General features: G+C 42.1%; 1 protein-coding gene across 4 annotated transcripts in view; it reads right to left on the bottom strand.

The window, feature by feature from the left end:
* LYN (LYN proto-oncogene, Src family tyrosine kinase) overlaps nt 1-25,767 on the bottom strand; it is a 93,898-nt gene that overhangs the window by 47,803 nt on the left and 20,328 nt on the right. The window contains exons 1-8 of one of the 4 annotated variants that reach the window (XM_032796889.2): nt 13,321-13,542; nt 9,140-9,276; nt 7,450-7,498; nt 7,253-7,358; nt 6,421-6,519; nt 6,208-6,311; nt 5,239-5,388; nt 2,404-2,556 (exon numbers count right to left, since the gene is read on the bottom strand). In XM_032796889.2, coding sequence (XP_032652780.1) covers nt 2,404-2,556; nt 5,239-5,388; nt 6,208-6,311; nt 6,421-6,519; nt 7,253-7,358; nt 7,450-7,498; nt 9,140-9,271 — 793 coding nt within the window. In that variant the 5' untranslated portion in view covers nt 9,272-9,276; nt 13,321-13,542. Of the gene's footprint in view, nt 1-2,403; nt 2,557-5,238; nt 5,389-6,207; nt 6,312-6,420; nt 6,520-7,252; nt 7,359-7,449; nt 7,499-9,135; nt 9,277-13,320; nt 13,543-25,767 lie in introns of those variants that run through there. The other 3 variants (XM_075063028.1, XM_032796888.2, XM_032796890.2) reach the window with 3 other exon arrangements.

The following is a 25,767-nucleotide window of genomic DNA, read 5'->3' as shown; positions in this document are numbered from 1 at the left end:
TACACACACACACACACACACACACACACGCACATACCATTTCAAAACAACAATATTCCAAATAGTGTGTTTCTATGAGACTGTTATGCTATTTTGGATGGCTAAAATCACTCTAGCCTATCTTTGTACCTCCTGACTAGCTTTCAGGCATACTTTCATTGCTTAGAAATGCATTGCCTACTGTATCTTATTATTTAAAAACATGTTAAAATATTTATTCTTTAAAGATGACCTATGAAAGTGAACGAAGATTCAGAGAAGGGTGAGTAGCAGCATTAGGGACATCGAGACTGAAAGACTGGACTGGTTTTCCTCCGAAGGGAAATAAATAAGAAGGGACATAAGTATATAAAATAATGAATGGCACAGAGAAGGTAGATCAGGAACTTCTGTTCTCATAACACAAAAGCAAGGGAACATACTTTAACATGAAATTTAAAAGGTGGAAAATTCAGAATTGACAAAAGTAAATACTCTTCACATACATGTAATAAGACGGTGGAACTCATTGCCACAGGAAGTCATTGAGCCAAGAACAAAAAAGAACTGTATATTTAGATGGATAACAAGAATAAGCAGGATTATCATAATTAATGCTCAACATTTTTTGGAAGGAATAGTAAACTTTATACTTTTGGGTCTTCAGGACATTCTAACTTTTGGAGACCAAAGATGAAACAATACTGGAGCTGATTACTCTCAAATCTGCCTACTGAAGAGTTTCTACACCTTCCTGGACAGCAGATGACACTGGCCAAAACCAGAGACAGGATACTGGACTAAACAGACCATTGGTTCTGATCCAATATGACAATTCCTATGTGCTACTTTCCAGTCTTCTCTTTATCAAGAGATGCTGAAGCTCTGCACATTATTCACTAAAACACACATTTTGTTTCGTATTTCAAGTGTTCAAATAAACACCTTTACTTTGACTTTAAGAGAGTATTTTGTAAAGGTAGAGACATCTAGCAAAATGTGTTGGACCAAATCCTGAGGTATCATGCAGTTGGTAAAGCTAAGAGAGTCCTATTGGAGTCAGTGGGAGGTGCTTATGAATATAGCCCTGTTGAAATAATTATTTCACAGAGGGTGCGGAAATCATGAAAACGCTCCCCAACAGTGATTATATTAATTATACTATATAAATAAAAGGCAAATGTCTATAACAAAGTCTTAAAAAAAAAAAAGCTACCTTAGCTTACAGTGCTGCGCCCATGTGTGGAAGAATGGAGTGCTGTGTGCGCTGCCTTGAAATTGACTAATGTTACTTGAGGCAAGGTGGGTGAGGTATCATCTTTTTATTGGACCAACTTCTACTGGTCAGAGAGACAAGCGCCATTGGTCCAATAAAAAGCTATTACCTCACCCACGTTGTCTTTCTAATATCCTGGGACCAACACAGCTACACCACCGCTGCATAGAATCATACTTGTAAAATCCACTCCCTCCTTGAAACTGACAAAGCGCAAACTCTGAGAAATTCAATACTTTCCTATTTACATTGTAGTCAATTTTCTAAAATATATAAAACAACAGTGATTTACACAGGGCCCTACTTATGAATAACATTAGAATTTAGAGGAAGAAGAAGAAAGAAGAACAAAGGCATAACACACATGCGGGACCTGAGGCTCAGAACAGGTCTACACTAGAAAGAGAGAGAGAGAGAGTGTGTGTGTGTGTGTGTGTGTGTAGATGCAATTATATGACATAAAAAAGTTATTCTGATGGTATAGCTTATAGTTTGGTAGAAGCTATAGGAGAAAAGTCACTCTTTTTTTGCGGGGGGGGGGCAGTTTCTTTAATAGGTGGGATTGCTGTTAGAGCTATACTGGCAAACCTTTTCTCCTGTAGAACTGCCCTTATAGTGGAAAACTATTGCACCATGGCTTTTAAAAAAAAGCCTGACAGTGCGTGCTACATATAATCTGCATAGCCCTACAGTGTAAGGCTTTAGGGCAGAGTTCCAGGGATCTCTACCTGCAAGGGAAGCAGTCAGCACAATTCCTACAGTTGCACTGACAGGGAACCAGGGGGACTCACTGGGGATCAAGAGGCAGTACAGAAGGCTCTGGCAGATCCTATAAAACCCATGAATTCTGAGAGTCAAAGCATAGTTTCTTCCATAGGGGAACTCACTCCCCACAACAGCTATCAGAGAAAATTCTACAAGAAGTTTGACTGCCTATGAGAGGGTATTTTCTGGGACTTAATATGCTGATCGCAAATATATATATTGAGCCAAATTCATATCTGATGTTACTCCAATGAAATTTAAGTAACACCACTAGGGATGAATCTAGATGAAACTTCACTGTATATATTTATATTTCAGTGACATTTTGAATATTTAAAGATCCTTTTCAAAGCGCTAAGCAAACCAAAGGCTTGTAAACTTACCCATCCAAACTTCTCCAAACTGACCAGCTCCAAGTTTCTTCACTAATTTAATTGATTCCCGTGCAATCTCCCAGGCATCTTTATCCCAAGGTTTTTGGGGTTTTGGACTAACACATGCTTTTTCCAGCTTTCTGCATAAACCATCTGAGTGCTCTATTTTTCAAAGAAAAACCAAGTAGAAAATCCATTACATTTGTAATTACATTACATTTATGTGCCTACAGTAAAACATGCGCAACTGCAGCCCTGAACCAACTTCACTACAACCTTCATACAATTTTAACCTTCTATGCTGGGATTTGGGAGTTCTTGCATTCTAGAGCCAATTTATAACATGTGGGATCTGCATTAGATGCCATAGATATGCAGATGCAAAGAGACTGTTATTGCTCATATTGTCATTAGATTTGCTTTTTTTACTTCAACAGTGCACTAAGATAAATAGTGCCACGGTAAATAAAATGTATGTTCGAACTGCTGAAAGCATGTTAATGAAGACAGAATAGGAAATACTGCTTAAGAAAAAAAAATATCTTGTTGCTTAGTAAAGTATGTGAAACAAATCAGGAGAAGTTTTGAGTACATACCACTTCCATTGACTTCAGTCAGCATTTCTAAAGCACAGACTCACTTATTAAGGTGCCTAATTTTAGGCATCTGAGTTTGAAACTATGTAACTTGCACAAGTTCACAAAGGACAGTCTATAGCAGAGCTATGGATAGAACTCAGGAATTTCTTGATTTGAGTCCTATGTTCATGCCACTAGACATGCTGCCTTTTAAGATGGGAGAGTTTTTGATACAGTAGCATATCTCTGATGACATTAAGTAACACAGCATTTTGGCTCGGTCAATTAAGAAAGAGTGATTTAGTTAGCTTGTGAGGTGTTTCATACCAAAAGGAATCGTGCCAAACTGTAGACAAGTAATCTACACTCGTGGTATTTTCTAGGCTAAGTGCTATTTCGTGAAGGATACTGATGTGTTTTCTCTTTTCCCTTTAGAGGAAATATTGGCTACAATCCTGCTAAATCTAGATAATGAAAGAGATGCCACTGGACTTCAATAAAAATCAGGATTGAGCCCAGTATTTTGTTACATTTCTGTGCAGCTCTTAAATTATACAGTAGCCACCCACCCACTAAACAGATAATAATTACTTCCCCAGTCACTGCACGCTTACAAGGAAAAAATAAATGTAATAAAGTAGGGTTGAGATTTTCCAGTCAGTGCAGGGGATTTACCACACATCATAAATTAAAATTAATCAAAATTGTGTGGCTAAACCTTCAGTGTAGCTTTGAAAACCTCAACCTTGTATATTTTTCAGTTACAGAATGGGCCCCAAATCTCCTTTTCCTGACCTGAAGAAGACATAGGCAATGAAAAGTCACTTTTGTACTCAATGAGCAGCTGTAAACATTTTTATAAGAGGTTACTTGCTATGGACCCAATCCCTTCTCCCTTTGAAGTCAACGGGAATTTTGCATTCCCATCACAAAGTCACTCACAAAAAATGTCATTGTTGGCACAAGAAAATTACAGCGTTGATTTTGTTTCATATAAATCACCAGATACGATACTGGAAGATATTTATGTATAACAAATATTTAGAATTCCAGCATATCGTAATGTCCACATATAGCTGTTTACACTTATGAAAACAGCACTTATTCACACTGAGCCTGATTATTCTCTGGTGTAACACTGACTTTGATGTGTATGGAGTTACTCTTCATTTACACACACATATGAGAGGTCAGAATCAAGGCTAATATTCATCTTGCTACAATTCTCAGTACTTGGATTTTTTACAAAAAATGTGGAAAGACTTGAAATAGAACAAGGAAAGCATTCTGATCACAGTAACTCCTCACTTAACATTGTAGTTATGTTCCTGAACAATATGACTTTAAGCTAAACGATGTTAAGCGAATTCAATTTCCCCATAAGAATTAATGTAAATGAGGGTGTTAGGTTCCAGGGAAATGTTTTTCACCAGACAAAAGACTATATCACACACACACACACACACACACAGTATAAGTTTTAAACAAACAGTTTAATACTGGTACACAGTGATGATTGTGAAACTTGGTTGAGGTGGGTATTTCCCAGGGAATGCCTTACTGCTAAATGAACTAGCAATTGACTGAGCCCTCAAGGGTTAACTCTCATAATGCTCTACAAGGCAGCCGGAAAGGAGGGAGGGCAGACAGACACACACACACCCTGTGTATGAGAGAAAAAATGTGCATTTCGCCTTTAACTAGCTGACCCCAGGCTTAAGTACACTGCCTTGTTAATTAAATCATCTTGCTGAGACCCGCAGCTACTGCCTAGAACCTCCCTCTGTCTGTCGTGTGTCCCCCCTGCTCTATGGAAGATGGGGTAAGCTGGGTGCAGGAGATCGGGGGAGGGGGAGAGACCCTGACATTAGCCCCCCTCTTCCCTCCTTCCCCCGTACAGCAAGCAGGAGTTTATGGGAGCAGCTCCAAGGCAGAGGGAAGGAGCAGCACGTGGCAGTGGGAGGAGGGACAGCTGCTGCACAGGGAACTTAAGGGAGTGGGGAGCTGACAGGGGCTGCTGGTCCAACCTGGTTCCAAGCCCCCACCAGCTAGCTGCAACAGGCTGCTCTTCCTACAAGCAGTGGACAAAACAAGTAGCTGCCAAAGACGTTAGAAGGGAGCATTTCACAACTTTAAACAAGCATGTTCCCTAACTGATCAGCAACTTAACGTTGTTTGACGACTTTAAGTGAGGAGTTCCTGTATTTGCTTTAATGAAAACAATGTCTAATATCTGATAAACAAGCCACTGACTGAATTAACTTACTTTGGTAATGTTTGATCATGTCGTTGATAGTGGGAAATGTAATCCTTGGAGAGATGTAATATCCTCCATTGTCTAGACTCCTTATTTTGTAGTGCTTAATAACATCACCATGCTGTGGATCAGAGTCCCTGATGGACAGAGAATAACTGCCTGTGGACAAACAGAGCAAAGATGTTGTTTAGTAGATAGGACACCTATATTGCACACATTGCTGTAGTTCAAGATTAATACACCTCTACCCCGCTATAATAAGACCCGATATAACATGGGTTCGCATATAGCACGGTAGCAGCAGGGCTCCGGCGGCGCTTTAAAGGGTCTGAGGCTCTGGCTGCTGCAGAGCGCTGGGCCCTTTAAATCACCGCTGGAGCCCTGCTGCCACTACCCCAGGGCTGCAGCAGCGGGGCTCGGGCCGTGCTTTAAAGAGTCCAGGGCTCTGGCTGCTGCAGGGAGCCCTGGGCCCTTTAAATCACTGCCGGAGCCCAGCTGCCGCTACCCCGCATCCGCAGGTTCCTCCGATCCTGGCTCCCACTGGCTGCAGTTCACCGCTCCAGGCCAATGAGAGCTGTTGGAAGCGGCGTGGGCCAAGGGACATACTTGCCGCCGCTTCCAGCAGCTCCCATTGGCCTGGAGCGGTGAACTGCAGCCAGTGGGAGCCACGATCGGCCAGACCTGCGGATGCGGCAGGTAAACAAACCGGCCCAGCCTGCCAGGGGCTTTCCCTGCACAAGCGGCAGAACAAGTTTAGGAATCACTGATCTAACCTATCCAAGGAGATACAGTTTTCTGAGTAGGTTTTAAGTGTTAAGCCATAGGACTCCCTCACTTCCTTTGGAGACTTTACCACAGTCTAACTGAATTCACTGATATATGCAGCAAACAACATAACATATTGGGCCAACTTCAGATCTTGATGATATGAGTTCATTTTTAACTCTGATATGAATCCCAAAGTAATTCATTGCCTACCTTTTAATGTTTCACTTTCTCGGATAAGGAATGCTCCAGGACTGTTTCCTGGTGCTAGAAGCTGTCTCTCTGCATCTTTCCTGGTTATATCTTTGAAGAACCATCTGAAAAGTATTTTGAAAGAGTTAGGGTTTTTTTTTTCCTCTACCCCTAAGGATATGCAACAGGGTGGAAAAGAAAGTTTCAAATGTGCTGAAATATAGAAGAACATACTCTTCTGTTTCCAAGGTGTTTACTTTTGCTACGTAGTTGCTTGGAATGAAGCCTTCTTTCTTTGTTGAGAGAGATTTAGCTCTCCACCATTCTCCAAGCCTGAAACACAAAATAACAACAGTATTCACAACATGCAAACAAAAAATAATGAAAGGTTATTCAGCTACGTCTGTGGTGCTGCTGAGGACATTGGCTGGGCTGGAGGGGAAAAAAACAGCATTTACCTCAGAAACTTCAGCTTCAGAGCAAACTGCTATAACCCTCCCCTGATCAGCTGCCCAAGTGTTACAGGGGCTGGGGGAAAGGACACAGTGTCACTTTCACACGGAAACAGGGCCGGCTCCAGGCACCAGCATTCCAAGCTGGTGCTCGGGGTGGCATTCTGCAGGGGGCGGCAGTCCCTGTTGTTTTGCCCCCAAGCAGCGAGACGAATTGCCGCTGCGGGGGGCAGTCCGTGTGCCCTTAGGGTGGCTCGCACGTTTCTGCGGTGGCGGCAATTCGGCGGCAGCTTCTATGTTTAGCTGTCTGCGGTGGCTTCAGCTTAACATAGAAGCTGCTGTCGAATTGCTGCCACCGCGGAAATATGCCTGCTGCCCTAAGGGCACACAGACTGTCCCTGTCATCCGCGGCAGCAATTCGGTGCGCTGCTTGGGGCGGCGAAAACTGTAGAGCCAGCCCTGCATGGAAAGGAGCCTTTTTCCTTGAGAGAGAGAGAGAGAGAGTGTGAGTGAGTGTGTGTGTGTGCGCGAGTGAGAGAGAAAACCAACATCTATATAGGGATGCAGTGATATCCAGAGATAAGGTACAGTACAGCCAACACTGCTATACTTACTCCTCGAGAACTTTCATTTTTTCTCCTTTCTTGAAGGACAAGTCATCTTCATGAATTCCCTCATAAGGATACAAGGCTACTACAATGTCCCCATGCTCCTCTGCGTCTATTAATGCAGAAAGCCAAGTGACATTCTTACTATTATATTTGTTCATATACAGCTATCACAAGTTGTTAATGTTCTTATAGAAACGTACCTTCTTTACAGAATCTCTGCCCTGGTAAAAGGTGCATTTCTGTATTTCCCTACAACAAAATATTTGTTAATTAAGCAGTTGTAGATCACTATGATTATATATATTATATGCACAGTACATAATATAAAAGATTCTTCGGCTGGCGTGGAGTCATCTTACATATTTCTAAGACAACATCCACAAAACTTAAATTAAAAAGAAGCATGTGGCTAATTTTCCTGCGCAATTTTAAAGTCAACAAATAAAGTAAACATTGAAGAAGTCCCAACTAGACTTTGAACTTAGTAGCTCACACCTCACCAAGCTGAAAAGTGAAGTGTAAAATTCACAGCTTTGCTGTTGCTGCACTGACCTTTGACAAAGCTACTTTAACAGGGCAACAGAGCAACAATTATCAGTGTGAGGATCTGCCCTCAGAAAGCTAAAAATACTATTAGGACTGTCAATTAATTACACTTAATGCCTGCAATTAACAGAAAACAAAAATTAATGCATTACATTTTTTTAATGCCTTGATTGCACACTTAACAGGGAGGGAGGCATTGGCAGCGGGGGCAGAAGCCCCAGCCCAGAGCCTCTCACCTATATCTGAAATACAGAAAACCACTAAAAATATTTAAATAAATAGTATTCTATTATTGTGTGATAAAAACTGTGATTAATCGCAATTAATTTTTTTAATCTCAACAGCCCTATAAAATATATTTACTTTTCATTTACTGAATGGAGATGTGGGGAAACATGTTTACTGCTGACTGAGCAACTGAGAAAAAGGAATTATTTCATTTTTATCCAGGCAGTGACAATTCTTATATTTTGCCTATTTAGGGTGAAAAATGCTTATAGGTCCATATCGTCTCCTCTGTACCAGGTCATCTTATAGGGTTTTGCACAGGAGATTTCAAGGCATCCTTCCCCCTCCTGGCTGCAGAAATACTTGGCAGGTGATCCTGTGTTTCCCCCTACTCAGGAGAGGGGTTTTACTAGTGGACCTGCATGGTAGCAGACCCATGAGTTACACCAGTGGCCTGCCTTCAACACCCTCTCTTTGCTACTGTGGATGGAGCACTGCTCCACAGCACACAGGGGTTTTCCGCTGCCTTGCTTCACCCTATACGGCAGAACTGTATCCATTCTGCTGCTACTCAGTCCATATATGCTTATGGAGAGAGGTGAGAAATCAAGGTTCGCTGCACTGTAACTACATGCCACAGTACACTCCTTATCAGTGTAGAACTACACATTCAAAATAAAGAGATGGTGCTTTTACAAAGAAATTCTGATGCTCTACAGTTCCTATGAGCTTAAAAGTCCAAAATGCTTCTAAAATACTGATGCTTTTAGAACAATTTCTAAACTGTTTCAGACTTAGCGTCACTCAGCATTCCTTGAAAGCAACAAACATACCAAACCTCCCTTCCCCTCTCCCCAACCCAACAGCATGTCAGGGAGTATTTTCTCTATATAAAAAGAAGGCAGAGCCGATATTTACGAAGCGATAAACTGCCAAGGGCTTTTAAGAGTATTGCGTCCCCTTGGACAGTAAGTTGCACAGCACTACAAAGCAAAACTGTAGACAAAAATGAACAATTATAGCTTCTGCATGCATGTGTTTTTGATTTAAATTTAAATCATGCCAGTCATGCTTTGATCTTGCTATTGGAATTCTCCCCTGAGACTATCTACTTACTGGCCTTTGCTGTTTATTGGACGTTGGATCCCTCACATAAATAGTTCGTTCAGTTTTACGTACTGGTTGGTTCTTCAAATCTAGCCCATCTCCATGCAGAGTCTCTTTTCTTTTTGATTTTATACATCCCATATTTCCTGTTGGAATAAAAAAGGCATTAAACAAAAATGTTTTATTATATAACCAAGTAGCTTTCCATGCAATCATCTGACTATGTAACACAAACTTTCTTTCTATGCCCAATACCTGAGCATCAGCTTTGAAAGCTTCAAGTATCAGAATTGATACATGCACCTGTGGTTGGGAACCACTGCTTTAGCAGTTCCCCAATACATTCTATATCTAGGTAATCCTTATGTCAGTGTTTGCGTTCAAGATAGGACTATCTGGGTACAGCTGCTAGTATCTAAGTAACTGGAATCCACCCATGTAATTATGCATTTATTTAGAAAGCACCTGCAACAAATTATCTTCCTCCTTTGTAGGGAAGTAATTACCTTTATTTGTCACAGGACCTGCCTTGAAGACACCAAAAAAGTGTTTAGATGTCAAACAGTCTAATGGAATGGGCATGGGGCACTTACACGTGCAAGTAAACCAGGGGTAGCCAAAGCACAGGCTGCGGAGCTGAAGCAGCCCATTGAATTCTACACCAGGTCTTGTGTCTGCCCACATCTTTTAGTACAGAAGCCTTGTCCACACTAGAAAGTTGTACCTCCTTAACAATACTGATATGGTTAAAGAGATACAACTCTCCTAGAGTGGATAGAGTTATATCAGCATAAAGGTGCCATAACTGTTCCATACCACAAGGGCACCATATCATATAAGGCACTTTTATAATGGTATAACTACATCCACAATAGGACTTATGTATTTTTATAATATAAATCGTTTTATAGTAAGAGTCACGCCCCTAACCAACACAGTTATACCAGTACAGCTAGCACGTGTAGACCTGGCCTTAGAAGCAGCCCTCAAGGAATACAGCCACAACATGTTATGCTCCCACCCAAGGCTGGCTCTAGCCATTTCGCCGCCCCAAGCATGGCGGCACGCTGGGGAGCGCTCTGCCGCTCGCCTGTCCCATGGCTCTGGTGGACCTCCTGCAGGCGTGCCTGTGGAGGGTCCGCTGGTCCTGCAGCTCTGGTGGACTTTCCGCAGGCGTGCCTGCGGAAGCTCCACCGGAGCCGCGGGACCAGCGGACCCTCCGCAGGCACGCCTGCAGGAGGTCCGCCAGAGCCGCCTGCCGCCCTCCCTGCAACCAGCAGAGCGCCCCCCGCGGCATGCCACCCCAAGCACGTGCTTGGCACGCTGGAGCCTGGAGCCAGCCCTGTTCCCACCAGTTGTAGCCTTCTCCCCAGGTCAAGATGGAGCACTGCATGTTGGAACCTATAGTCTCTGTGGGCTGCACCTCTTCCTCTACATTAGAGATGAAGGTAGCTGCAGTCTGCCCCGTTTTATGGAAATTAGATGTGGCCCTTTGACATCAAAGTTTGAGTGTCCACGAATAAACTCACTGGTCAGTGCACCATTGAGTTCAGTGACTAATTGAGAGCTCACTGATCTCCAAACCAGCTAGTCACTTGTGTTCTCTTAAATTAAAAACAAAAAACAAAAATGTGCCCAAGGGCCCTCATTCCACAAGAAAAGCGAGTGCAATTTTCAGTTCTGGCGTATCAATGATTGCAGCATTTCCACTCACCAGTGTAAGGTGGAGAGGCTGCATTTCTGTTGGGATCTTTTCTTACAATAGGAAACCTCTAATGCTTTCTTTTTCCTTTGTGAAAACCCCATTGGAAATCCTCCCGTTCTCCAGTTCCACATGGGAGATGCGCACATACACACACACACACACACCTTCTTTCATTTGAGCACTAACAGAAGCACCCTCCAAGTTTTCAGGCACAATTCATTGTGGGCATGCAAAACTCACTTGCACTTTTGAATATGACAAACATATATATGGGTAACCCCTGTATACACATATGCAAGCTGGGGTTTGTGTGTGCATATTTGATTATTAGATGTCTAACTACCTGACTGCACCCAGAATAAATGAGGTATTCAGTCATCTACATGTTAACACCAGTGCCCACAATTTTGCACCTACAAAACCACAGCCTGAAGATGAAGACTCTCAAAAAACTGGCATGAAAGTAGTCAAACATGCGCCCTAATTTTAAGGGCCACTGATTTAAAAAGGACTAATCCTATTCTTACAGTTAAACATGTGGTTAAGCGTTTTACTGAATTGGGGCCTAAATCACAGACAGAAAATACCGCCCTCACTAATAGGATGAAGTCTAAAAAAATGAGTCTTTTAAAATGAGGTTTTATTTCATGAGACAACCAGACAGATAAAAAGTGACTTGCCCAAGGTCACAAATCATATCAGTGGCAGAGCAGGGAAAAGAAACTCTGACTCCCCGTTCAGAGCCTTATATCCACTGGAGATGGAAAGGACTAATGTGATGCGGGGACCTTAACTGTATGTTATGGTGGGAGGGGGAAAGAAGAGAGAATGAAGATCCATCCCCCCAAAAGTTAAAAAAGGATGTTAACTTTAGTTATAATTGTGTCATTCACAATGGTGACAGTAAAATCATTTGATGAATATTTTGCACACACAACTAAATTTCAGCCATCTAGTAACATATACTTCAGATGCGTCATCCAAGATTAAACTCACAGCAATGATAAACTAGAGCACGAATGTGTTACAGATTGAGGGTCCAATTCTGCAAGATACTAATCTCCTCCAAAGAGGCGCTAAGCACTCTTCACTCCCATTAATTTCAATGGCAGTTAGGGATACCCTGGGCCAGATCCACAAAGGAATTTCAATCCAATGGAAGTTAGGAGTTACGAATCTTTGTGGATCTGGATCTCAATTCCTTATAGGATTGAACCCTTTACCTGTCCTTTATTAATTACTCCCTCAAAACTTTCTAAAAAAGCAGTTGAAAAAACTGCAACAGATTAAGGTAAATGAAGTGCATGTTTAACTTTCAGACAAATTGATTTACAGGATTTCTAATTAAGTGTATGAAGATTCTGAAAACCTCATCTCAGATAAAGCAACTGAAAAATATTTAAGACATGTTACGAATTTTGCCACTTACTGCATTTTATTCTGATACAATAATGGTAAAATTAGAGTTTCTATGAATTCTCCCACGACCTTGGGATCATATACTTCCATGGGTGTCCCCAGTACTTTATGCATTTCTGATAAACATTATACATTGAAAGCAAATTCACTTCTTGCACCTGGGCAGGAAGGTCCTTAGAATGAATGGCATGAGACTAAAAACTCCATAAAGCTAATCTTAACAGCAGACATTGTAAGATAAATATGCTAAAAGTGATAGATTTAAAAATATTTATACTACGTAATTGCCTCTTTTAACCCTTAAAATATAAACAGTCAACCCTAGTAAAAATATATTGCTGGAAAAGTACTGAAAATATGTAATGAATGAAGCATATCTATTTCTTAAGTTATAGTATATTTCTGTAGAAAGTATGGGAAAGTAGGTTTATGCATGATTATTGCATTTAGTGTAAAATGTTTATTTGCATGACTTTTTCCCCCCCACTTACCTCAATAAACATCGGGTAAGTTTAATCTTTTGTGACAAGGAAGTTCTTTTTTGCTGGTATTAAAGAGGAGGATTTGATAAGCTTTCAGCTGTTCAGAAGTACAACATTGTTACAGATTAGAGTATTTGTTCTTCTGAGATAAGAATCACTTGTACGATAAAGGTAATACTTTCAGTCCCTTTACAGACATTTCTCATTCCCACAATGTTTTGCAGTAGGCGATATGTTACTTTTCATCAATGCTTTTAATCAATTTTCCTATCCACTTTTCTAGACATGAAAGGTGCTGTACATGTGGATGAGAAGAAACTACATAAGAGAGGATAACGTCTATAAGCAGACACTTAACTAAGTAATTTGACTTAAATTATTATTGAATAAAAGCATCTGATTTTATTACATGGCCTAAAAGGTCTAAAAGGTAAAATGAAGTTTAAAGACATGACTGCTCTTTTGATTAACATCTTCGGTTTGTTGTTACAAACTTAGGTTACAAACCTAAGTTTTTACACACACACACATACCCCCTACAAAGATAACTATGAGCTTCCTAATGTTGTTTCATAATCACCAACCTTTCTTTTGATGTCTACAAAGATGTAGGATTCAAAGAGAATTCAAGACCATCATCATCTGCCAGCATATCCTCTCACTCCAGTAGTATTTTGTCTCTTCTCTTTGCTTAGCTTTCTCTTTGATTTCAAGTAGATTTTAGGTACCAGAAACTGTCTGCAATGTACTTGTCTGGATTTTAAAAGCTGCTGTCGTTCTGACAAACACAGCTGTTTTATCTGCCTGTTGCTTCAGTACCAGCAATGTAATTTAACTAAAACCACAAGTATTTTAGCCTAATACTCATAGTGGAAGATCACGTGACTATTATAGGTCCATCCACTACGGGGTCTGTAGCCTGTGATGTTTTGCTTCCTCTAAGTGCTTATCTATTTAAGTCATCTATATCTTATCACATTTTTCAATATGTTCGTGGTTGCCTCTTCTAGTGATGTTTGTTACACATATTAATTATGCTGTGAGTTAACAATTGTTTCATAAATCAACTTGAATGCCTGGGCTTTTCTTAATCAATCACTTTTTACTAAACTGCTTCTCAAATCCCAACACATTTTTCAATCACTTAGAGTGGTTTTAGTTTAATCTTAGTATAAACTGGAGAATAATCTTAATTTTCAAAACTGACTAAAATATTTTTATAATAGCTTTTTTAAAAGTTGTTATAAAATCCATATCCTCTGATTAGTAAAATGCATTAACATACAGTATGCAAACTGCCTATAGTATCTATTCAAGGAGCTGACTAAACAATCCCAAAGCTGTGATAAGATATAGATACCTCTCAATAAATATCTGTATATATGGATACTTACTGTGCAAATGAGACGTTTCTAAGTCATTGCATGCTTTATAGGTGGTAGAATATAACTTTAAACAATAGTTAATCATCAGTTATTTACACTGTCTGCCTGTTGTAAGAGACTGAAATATTTATTTTTGTAAATTATATTTCATATCTTAACTGTGCAATCTGCTGTGAAGGAACAATGTTGCTTTTTTAAAAAAATCCAAAAATCCAAAAAGTCATCATTGGGCAATGCTTTGCATTTAGAACTCTGAATCTAGAATTGAAAACAGCCTATTTTTCACCTGCACATTCCAAAAAGGTTAAAATTAAAATGACAGGTAAGTGCGTCTTTTTATAATTTTAAATTGTATTAGTACTCCCTTAGAAAGCTGAAAAGAAAATCTCTCTCTCTCTTTAGTCTTTTTCCAGTTTCATCCCACTTTCTCTCACTGTGGCTTTTTACACTGATTGTTCTGTTGTTTTTTTTTTCATAGTTTATAAGGCCAGACATAGAGCTGGTTGGAAATTTCCTAATGAAACAGAATTTTCTTGGAAAATGCTGGTTGTTCAAACCCAAAATGTCTCATGAAAGCCAATCAGGTTCCATGAATTTTAGTGAACCACAGGAAGGTTTCTGTCAGAAATCTGCCTAGTTCCCTGCCAGCCCACGTGGTGTGCTGCTCGAGAGCCCCACCATTCACACTGCACTGGAGCCAGGGTCCTCCAGGTTTCCAGGATACATATTTCTAGGAAACACCACCATGCCAGGGCTTTCTGGCTCCCTGCAGTCCCAAAAGCCCAGGGAAAATGGACTCTAGCCAGGGTTCTCGGAATGTAGGCTCCTTCTTCTGCAGCCCAGAGCTTGGAACCCCTTTCTGCCACAGAGTTGGGAGCCTGGAAGTCCTGCAATGGGCTTCCAGGGTCTAGGGCTCTGGGGCAGCCCTGCCACACAGACTGCCCCTGGGCCTGTGAGCCCAGGGTTTCCAGACTACTGGGCCAGTTGCAGGGCCGGCTCCAGGGTTTTTGCTGCCCCTTGTGGTGGGGGGGGGGGGGGGGGGAATCGGTGATTGCAATCGGCGGCAGCTCCACCACGCCGCTTTCTTCTTCGGCGGCAATTCAGCAGCAGGTCCTTCCCTCTGAGAGGGACCGAGGGACCCGCCACCAAATTGCCGCTGAAGTGCCCGAGGTGCCGCCCCTTCCCCTGGGCTGCTTGCTGAGCTGGTGCCTGGAGCAGGCGCTGGTCAGTTGCCTCTCCAGGCTGCCTGACTCTCTCATCTGATCTCCTATATAAATACAGGCTAGAGGACTTCCCTGAATTAATTCAAGTTTGAACTAGAGTATGTCTTTTGGAAAAAATCCAAACATGATTGAAAATTTTCCAGTGATGACCGTTGTTTTCTTGGCGTCTCCATCATAACCATCTAAACAGATTTATTCAACTATTGAAGCCTCCTTTAGGCAAAAGTATGGAAAAACCTTAAAAGGTTTGGAAATTCAGTTCATATGACCTTTTTTCTCCCATCCAGCCTGGCAAAGACCACCTTCTCTTACCAGAGTATTTCTAGGACCCTGTTTTTCAGTACCGCAGATCTCTCCTGCCTGTGTTGTAAGGACCAACTCTACAGTAAGGGCTCACACTTCCATCTTTGAGAGCCCTAGAAATACTACATTTCTGGCACACTGTCACTTGATGCAGTCTGTAGCATATCTGCCTCAGAGAACACAACAGAAAAATTTAAATCAAAGCACTAGGGCTCAGCACAGACTTACGTGGATCTGGCAGCATACTTTTAAACCTGCTGGTCATGATGAGGGAAGGGGCTCTGGCTAACACAACGGTAAGAAACAATGTTAGCTGGGGGGGGGGGGTCATAGGAAGGGAGTAAATTTGGTGGTTCATGAATTCAAATCTTAAAAAACATTTAGGTTTTTGTTTTATTCAAGTCAGTTGCCATAGAAGGCATAAGAAGATGTTCTTTAAATACGCAATGAGCAAGAGAAAGATGAAGGAAAGTGCAGGTCCTCTACTTAGCATGGAAGGAAAGCTAATAATAGATTACATCAAGAAGGCTGAGGCATTTAATGCCTGTTTTGCTTGCCTTCACGAAAAAAGCGTACTGGTGACCAGATACTCAATACAACCAATATTAACAAGAAGTGGGAAGGAACACAAGCCAAAATAGGAAAAGAAAAGGTTGAAGAATATTTAGATGTATTCAAATCAGCAGAGTGTAATGAAATTCATCCTAGGGTACTTGAGGAGCTAGCTGAAGCAATCTCAAAAATGTTAGCAATTATCTTCAAGAACTTACGGAAAATGGGTGAGGTCCCAGAGGACAAGGGAAGGGCAAACAAACATAGTACCTATTTTTAAAAAGGGGAACAAAGATGACCTAAAGAGTTATAGACCAATCAGCCTAACTTTGATCCCTGGAAAGATACTGGAACAAATTGTTAAACACGCAGTTTGTAAGCACCTAGTGCAGGGGTACTGTATGGAGAGCCGGGTAGGTAAGGCTGTGCCTCCCCAAACAGCCTGCTCCCTGCCCCCTATCCACCCCCTCCCACTTCCCACCCTCTGACTGCCCACCTCAGAACCACCAATCCATCCAACCTCCCTTGCTTCTTGTCTCCTGACCACCCCCTGCCAGTACCCTCACCCCTATCCAACCCCCCTGCTCCCTGTCCCCTGACTGCCATAACCCCTATTCACACCCCTGCCCCCTGACAGCCCCCCCCAGACTCTCACACCCTATTCAACCGCCCTCTGCTCCACATCCCCTGACCACCCCCTCCAAGGACCTCTCACCCCTAACTGCTCCCCAGGATCCCACCTCCTTATCCAACCCCTCCTGCTCCCTGTCCTTTGACTGCTTTCCTGATCCCTATCCACATCCCTGTCCCCTGACAGGCCCCCCGGGACTCCCACTCCCAACCCTCCCTGTTCCTCATCCCCTGACCACTCCCCCCAGAACCTCCAGCCCATCCAACCACCCCCTCCTCCCTGACTACCCCCCAAGACCTCCTGCTCTCTTACCCAACCTCCCGCTCCCTGCCCCCTTACCAGCAGCAGGAGCTCACAGCCGTGTCACCCAGCCAGAGCCAGCTGTGCTCCCAATGCTGCCCAGCAGGAGTAGTGGGCCAGAGTGCCGCCCGCATGGTGGCATGGCTGTGGGGAAGGGGAGACAGCAGGGGAGGGGCCGGGGACTAGGCTGCCTGGCCGGGAGCTCAGGGGCTGGGCAGAACGGTCCCGGGGGCCAGATGTGGCCCATGGGCCATAGTTCGTCCACATCTGACCTAGAGGATAATAAGGTTATAAAGAATAGCCAGTATGGATTTGTCAAGAGCAAATCATGCCAAACCAGCCTAATTTCCTTCTTTGACAGAGTTTCTGGCCTAGTGGATGGTGCAGGAAGCAGTAGTTGTGATAACCTGGATTTTAGTAAAGATTTTCACATAATTCCACATGACATTCTCATAAGCAAACTAGAGAAATGCAGTCTAGATTAAGTTACTATAAGGTGGATACACAACTGGTTGAAAGACCACGCTCAAAGAGTAGTTATGAATAGTCCTCTGTCAAACTGGGAGTGTCTCTCTAGTGGGGTCCAGCAGATGTCAGTCCTGAGTCTGTTACTATTCAACATTTTCATTAATGACTTGGGTAACAAAGAGAATGCTTATAAAATACACAGATGACACCAACCTGAGAGGACTTGCAAGAACTTTGGAGGATGACAGGATTCAAATTCAAAAGGACCTTGACAAGTTGGAGAATTTGTTTCAATTCAACAAGATGAGATTCAATAAAGACAGTACAAAGTACTCCAGGGGTGGGGATCAAATGTACAACTACAAAATGGGGAATAACTGCCTATATGGTAGTTCTGCTGAAAAAGCATCTGATGGTTATAGTGGATCACAAACTGAACATGAGTCAACAATGTGGTGCTAATATTCTGGGGTGTATTAACAGGAGTATCATATATAAGACACAGAGGTAATTGTCCTGCTCAAGTTGGCACTGGGAGCCTCAGCTGGAGTACTCTGTCCAATTCTTGGCACCACATTTCAGGAAGATGTGGAGAAACTGGAGGGAATCCAGAGGAGGACAACAGAAAATGATAATAGGCTTAGAAAACCTGACATATGAGGAAAGGTTAAAAAAAAATGGCAAGTTTAGTCTTGAGAAGAGAAGACTGATGGGGGAGCTGATAACAGTCTTCATATATATTAAGGGCTGTTATAAAGAGGACTGTGATCAATTCTTGCCCTACCTTCAGTGGACATGGAGAACAAGTAATAGGCTTTATCTGCAGCAAGGGAGATTTAGGCTGGATATTAGGAAAAACTTTCTGACTAAAAGGGTTAAGTTCTGAAATAGGCTTCCAATAGAAGTTGTGGAATCATTGGAAACAGACCATCCCTGACAGGTGGTTTGCCCAGCCTAAGTTGCCCAGCCTCAGGGCAGGGGGCTGGACTAGATGATTTCTCGGGTTCCTTTCCATCTCTACATTTTCTATTATTCTATATTCCACCACTATAAAAAGGATTTTTGGCCTACTGCATGTCTCTGATTCTATCCTCATTAACTCAGGACATTCCCTGGGCTCCCAAGCCCAGAAACCTTTGAGTCAATCTTCACCCTAACCTTGTTTCCTTTCCCACATCTCCCTTTTACACTAGTTTCCAGAACATTGCCTCTGGGACATTGACTGACTTTCTGCTGAAATTTTTATGCATATATTATTCACTTCCTGTCTCATCCATTTTAGTCCTCTCTTTAATTAATTCATTCTTATTGGTCCAGGTCACCACCCTCATATTCCCTCCTCATTTTAATCCAATCCCTTACCTGGCAGACACACATGCACCAGAGAACACCATACTGAAGGGCACTGCATTTCCAAGACCATCATGCTGCTCCCCTTCCTTGCCCCACAAGCAGTCCATTCAACATGTGAAGTGTTAGTGAATGCTGAACTCAAACTCTACCAGGCAGAGCCCCTTACTCAGACTTGGTGCAAGTATGGGCTGCTCCTTTGAAATTAATGAATTTGCACTGTTTTACGTGAGATCTGAATTGGTCCCAAGAACCTTTTCCCTGTGACATCAGTCCCACTGACATGAGCAGTAGGGTTGCCAACTTTCTATTGGCTGAAAACCAGATCCCCAAGGCCCTGCCCTCCCACCCCACCTCTTCATCCCAAGGCCCCACCCCGCTCTGCCTCTTCACCAGGCCCTGCCCCCGCACCCGCTCCTCTTCTCCCCTCCCCATCACTTGCTGCTCTCCTCACCACACTTGTCACTGGATCGTCTCCACCTCTTCCCCCTGTCCCCCAGCTGGGCTCCCTTTGCTCCAGGGCTGGGACGGGAGCTGATGCAGAGCCTGCCTGCAGGTAGGAGGTGGCGGCCCTGGCTGAGCAGAGGTTGGTGTGGGTTAATGATCCAGTGCCTTCCTCTGCCTCATGGTGACCAGACACTGCCAAGTTCCCTTTTCAGCTGGACTTTCCGGTAGAAAACCAGACACTTAGCAACCTTAGTGAGAATTAGAGTCTTTCTCAAGTCCATTGCTGCACCTGGTCTCCCTTCTGACAACAACATTTCTAAAATTCTTGCACTTTTCCTAATCTTTATCTGGGAAAAATGAGATGAAGCCAAATTATATTTTAATATGCGTATGTTTGGAGCCAGCCAAAAATAATCAGACATATTAATTCCTAGTGTAACTCCATTAAAGTAAAGGATTATATAGGTTGAGAAATAATAAATTATGCAGGTACCATGGGATTTTGTTAAACTTGCTTATACTCAAGTCAAAATCCAAAATTCCTATGTAATGGACCTTTAAAATTACACATCTATCTATTTGATACTTGCATAAAACCCATCACTACAATATCTAAACACTTTAGTTTCCCATGATGATCTCCCAATGATATATGCACTGATTGCAAACCAAATTTCTTCCTGTTTACTCGACAGTATCATTTCATTTACGTTCAATCCTGTGCCAATGGCACATTCATACTAACTTTATTGGGAACAAGATAGGGCCTTTTTATTGTAAGCTGTCCAGGGCAGGGACCATAATTTACTATACAGCTGAAGAAGTGAGGTTTTTTTACCCATGAAAGCTTATGTCCAAAGAAATTGGTTAGTCTTTAAGGTGCTACTGGACTCCTCGTTGTTTTTGTGGATACAGACTAACATGGCTACCCCTCTGATAATTTACTATGTATTTCTAGACAGCATGGAGGATACTGATAAAGCTCAGTGTACCAAACAATAAAGATTCAAGCTATAGTCTTATCATTCTTAACAAATCACTCATTTGCTCATAAAAAGCCTGATCAAGTATTTATAGTGGAAGGGTGTCCTTCACTGTGCTTACTAAGGTAAAAGGAGCCACTGGACTGCTAAATATTTTTTTAAAGCTTGCATAACCTGGAGTTGAGCAATGTTGCACATAGGAAGACAGCTGAAGATTGCTGAATTTGGAGTTTTTAGCAGTTAAAAAGGAACAGAGCAAAGAACAGTTCATGGGAACATAGCATAGACAAGGGATTATTCATTAGTGAATCAGGAAGTGAATATAATAAACTATCATTTCTATTTATAAACCAGAAAACCTCTATCACACACAAAGCAGCAAAGGTGTGTGCACTACAGCGCACACAATTCATTCAACACACAATAAAATAAATGATTTTCATTTCAAAGACTGACTTAGTTTTCCAACTATGTCTTGTATGTAAGGGACACTACCAGTAGAAGCTATGCGCACATTTGGGACACTAAGTATTAAGAGAGCTTTGCTTCTAAAATTACAGTTCTTTGGGACAGGGCATTTTTCCCCACTACCATGCAACTGGGTGGCGTGACTGTGGCATTTGTAGACGTACCTGAGCTATCTTTAATCAAAACTAGCTTGAGTAACAATAGCAGTGAAGTAGCTCCACAGGCTAGCCCATCCACCCACGACCCTCAGTATGTACTCAAGTGACCTGTGCCCACGCTGCCACAGCTTCACTGCTATTGCTACTTGAACAGTAAGCTCAGGTATTTCTACAAGTTCTGCACTCACAGCTCCTGACTGCAGTGTACTCATACACGTACTTTATATTTCTATAGTACCAAGCAAAATGGGATCTCGATCTTGGTTAGGACACTTTGGCGCTACTATAATAGAAATCAACAACAAAACCATCTACGGGGAAGTACCACTTTCAAGGATCTAAAGAAAACTCCTTCCCAAGCAAAACTCCTTTGGCTTTCCATAAATCCCTCTCACCTTTTGTTTAGACTTGTTAGAAACTTGGCCTCATATCATTCCTTACCCAAGCAAAACATAAACAAGGAGTATTAAATAGGACCTATAATCATATCATTACTACAATTTGAAAGATGGAAGGATCATTTTGAAATGAAATAAAAGTTTAATCAAAACTAGCTTCCCTTTAATTAAAGGGAAGGACAACTGAATTTATATGAACCATAAATTCAGCTTTTCCTTGTTTATTTCAATAAAATGTTAAAATAACATCACTCCACAGAGAGGTTGCCATTTTGTTAACATTATAGAAATTCGTAAAGAATTACATAATGGATTTTATGAATTATGGACCTAAAGAATTAGGAACATGTTCCAGCTTTATGTAGTCAGTTCTGGCACCAACATTAAACTTGTTTTATGACAAGTTAGCATCTATTTTCTGATGTGATCACACTTTATTTTTTTGCAATTCTTTGCCTGAACTGCATCCTCCAGGATTTTGAATCAATAGCACCAATGAATTAATCAGTTTCACCAGTCCCTAGGCAATTGCACCTTTATTTTGTTTTTGTTTACATTTTTTTCTTTTGTATTTAATATTCTTGAAGAGGAAAGAAGGGGAAATAAGGTATTACTTTGTCATAACAGAATTCACAACTTTATCTGATCCTTTTTGAAGATTCAGGTAAAGTGGACCACGGGTAAAAACAATATTGTATCATCATATTAACAAAGTTTAGGAAGGATCTCAAAGCACTTCACAGATTTAAAATGCCATAGAAACTATACTTTACACACACAGAGAATCACTTCCCCCACCACTAAAATGCATCCAGCGCTGAAGTGAAATAAAGCTGTATTTAGTGGCACACAGCAACATTACACAACTGATTAGGTTGAGAACTTCATTTCCAACTGAGATTGAAGAGTAAATTACTGGCACTGGATTATCTGGATTGGAATCTGGCTGTATCAGTGGGTTAAAATTTAAAGACAAATTGCAAATATCTTACTCCTATTGGTGAACACCTAAACATACAAGAAGTCACACTGAGATTTATGAATGTAAATGCTCACCAATGGGAGTAAGGGGTTCACAAGAGGGTCCTTAATTTTTTTTAAAAATGTTTAAACCAATCAGGAGTCTGATTTGTCTTGCATATCTCAAGTTTCACCTCACTTAAAAACTTCTTGCTTATAAAAATCTGACATAAAACCACAAATGTGTCACAGCACACTATTACTGAAAAATTGCTTACTTTCCCATTCCATCTGTATGAAATTTTAGTTTGTACCGACTTTGCTAGTGCTTTTTATGTAGCCTGTTGTAAAACTAAGTAGATATCTGAGTTGATGTACCCCCAGAAGACCTCTGTGTACCCCTCAGGGGTACACATACTCCTGGCTGAAGAACCATTGCTCTGTAGGAAGGTGGATGGACAGAGCTCCTTGTAGTTTCCGTGGAAACTTAAGCACTTCCTGCTTAAAGTGAATTTGAGCTGGTTCCCTTTCACACAGTCTGTTCTGTATTCTGTCCGAATTACAGCGCTGAAACCCCTACCCCAGGGGTGACCAACTTGAGCCTGAGAAGGAGCCAGAATTTACCAATATACATTGCCAAAGAACCACAGTAATACATCAGCAGCTCCATATCAGCTCCATGCCCCCGCTCCCAGTGCCTCCCGATCAGCTGTTACGTGGTGTGCAGGAGGCTCTGCGGGGGAGGAGCGAGGGTATGGAAAGCTCAGGGGAGGGGGCAGGAAGGAGTGGAGTGGGGGCAGGGCCAGGGGTTGAGCAGTGAGCACCCCCCGGCACATTGGAAAGTTGGCACCTGTAGCTCCAGGCCCTGGAGTCAGTGCCTATACAAGGAGCTGCATATTAACTTCTGAAAAGCCACATGTGGCTTCTGAGCCACAGCTTAGCCACCCCATCCCACCATGCACACATGCACGCTCCCACGCACGCATGCAAACCCTCCCAGTGCAGGATGTAGTTTAACTTTGCACATCTAGAATATTTATACCAGGGCAAAATGCCTAATTTATAAACATGCAAAATGTTGGTATTGATTCCAACAAATATAAAGTTTTTATCTGGATTTATTTGAAACTAGGCCTCACTGTTACAAGAAGAATGGATGGAAGGAAGGATTAACCAAGAAGTTTCTTCACCCATTTTACTCACCCCTCCTACATAGACCAAGCTAGTAAGACCTGTGGCCTAGTCAATGCTCAGGGGAGTGTTATCAGATTGCACCTTAAGTGATGATTAAAATGAACCCTCTCCTCCTTTCATGAGTGTGTATGTAAATTTGTATCTATGGGTCCCAAAATTTTCAATCCAACCAAATATGGCACCTGCGTGTGTCTCAGGGAGTGCTTTGACTATTCATTAGGGTGGATCTTTAATGGACACTATAGCAAATCCAGGACCAGCGCTAGATTTTTTCGCGCCCTAGGCGCACGGCCATTTTGCCGCCCTGCGTGCCACTCCCACGGCTGCGGTGGAGCTGCCACAGCCATTTCTGCGGAGGGTCTGTTGGTCCGTGGCTCCGGTGGAGCTGCCGTAGCCGTGCCTGCGGGAGGTCCACCGGAGCCGCGTGGGACCAGCGGACCGTCCGCAGGCATGCCTGCAGCAGCTCCACTGGAGCCACGGACCAACGGACCCTCCGCAGGCACAACTGCGGCAGGTCCACCGGAGCCGCCTGCGGCCCCCCGCCCCCGGCAAAATGCTGCCCCCCTGAAAATCCTGACGCCCTAGGTGATTGCCTAGTTCGCCTCAATGGAAGCGCCGGCCCTGCACAAATCCACCATCTGTTCTTACTTCAGCGTATGAGATCTCTGATAGAGCAGCAGAGAATCCTGTGGCACCTTACAGACTAACAGACGTTTTGGAGCGTGAGCTTTCGTGGGTGAATACCCACTTCGTCAGACGCAGTTAGGTTACCCACCCTGTCTTTTCTAGAATAATTTTTATTTTCTTGGAATGAACTTGCTTCCTGCAAGGAGTGCTCTACAGCTATCTGAAAATGGATATGGGGCCCATTAAACATCATCAAGCTACATCATGACATGCCAATGATGACATGAGGGAGGAAAATTCCTTGAAGAATGTCCATGACGGAGTCTTTAATGGAGGGCTTAATGAAAGACATGCTGGGGTCAAAAAGGTTTTCTGCAGCTTATTTCTAGTTTGTCAAATCTGTATTTAAAAACACATAAAGTACTTAGAGCTGAAATTGACATTCATATTGATAGATTTAATAAATGAAAAATTCTCAAACTCTTTCAGCCACTTCAAAAAGCAAAAACAATCACACCTGAAAAAAAAAATCTGACATATAAGTCTATTATAGACCAAGGGAAGGAGCTTTCATTTTCTAGTGGACCTCTTTATATGGCTTCTCAGTAAAGCTATATTGACATCAATGGCTTGCTCAATACTTCTGAAGCTCAGGACATTGTATTTATGTGCCCAATATGGATTTAGGACCCTAACAAGAGACACTCAGGTTTGAACATTTTGGCCTAAGTTGTCTAGTCTGAACTAAACTAACACCATTATTTTAGACCGCAGTTCCTCTTGGAACCCTGTGAACTCTGGTTTGATTTTGCAGATCAGAATTGTTTTAGGAGGAAATTGAAAATACGACAGTGCTGAAACTGGTGCCCGTAAGTTACACAACCATAGAGAAAAAAATCTCATGCAATTTCCATCTTGTTACTGATAACGTAAAAATACAGAGTATTGATTAACTGTGCAAGCTTTCAAAATAGAGGCAACTAATCTCACCCCCATTGTTGTCAATGTCAAAACTCCTCTTGAATTCTATTGGAGGAAGATGTTATGACTTTTGGGGGGAGTTAATTTATAAACAACTCATTTTTTGCACAACTTTAAACTGTGTTTATAATAATCCCTTGAAAGCACAAAATAGTAGCCTGCTTAGGTTGATAACTTGTTTATCTCAGCTAAGTAAGCTGCAGCTATCTTTTGGACGTTGTCTCAGCCACCGGTTCAGTACAAATGTAGCCAAATGAGACAAAGGACAACGTGAATTGGAAGATTTAGACAAAATAATTAAAACAAAACCCCTGAAATTCTTTAAGAACTGAGATTTAAGAATGAACGTGCACACAGCCTGCGTATCTCCCACCCATACCCAGCTCCACTCCCTCTTGCAAAGCAATGCCCAGCTAGGTGCTGGTGATATATCCTGGGGGTAGGTGGACAGCAATCCTCCCACACCATCTCCACTACGCAAGAGCCTTCCACGGTTGTGAAGAAGGAAGAAAGAGGCAGTTGGTTTTTACTCCTAACTCTCACAGCCATCCTCAGGGGAGTAAGTATTATTGCACCCTTTTCACAGTCAGGCAAATGGAGGCA

The sequence above is a fragment of the Chelonoidis abingdonii genome, chromosome 2 (assembly GCF_003597395.2).
Source record: "Chelonoidis abingdonii isolate Lonesome George chromosome 2, CheloAbing_2.0, whole genome shotgun sequence".
NCBI classification, from domain to species: Eukaryota; Metazoa; Chordata; order Testudines; family Testudinidae; genus Chelonoidis; species Chelonoidis abingdonii.
The sequence above is the reverse complement of the archived record's forward strand: the minus strand, read 5'-3'. Positions and strand labels throughout refer to the sequence as shown.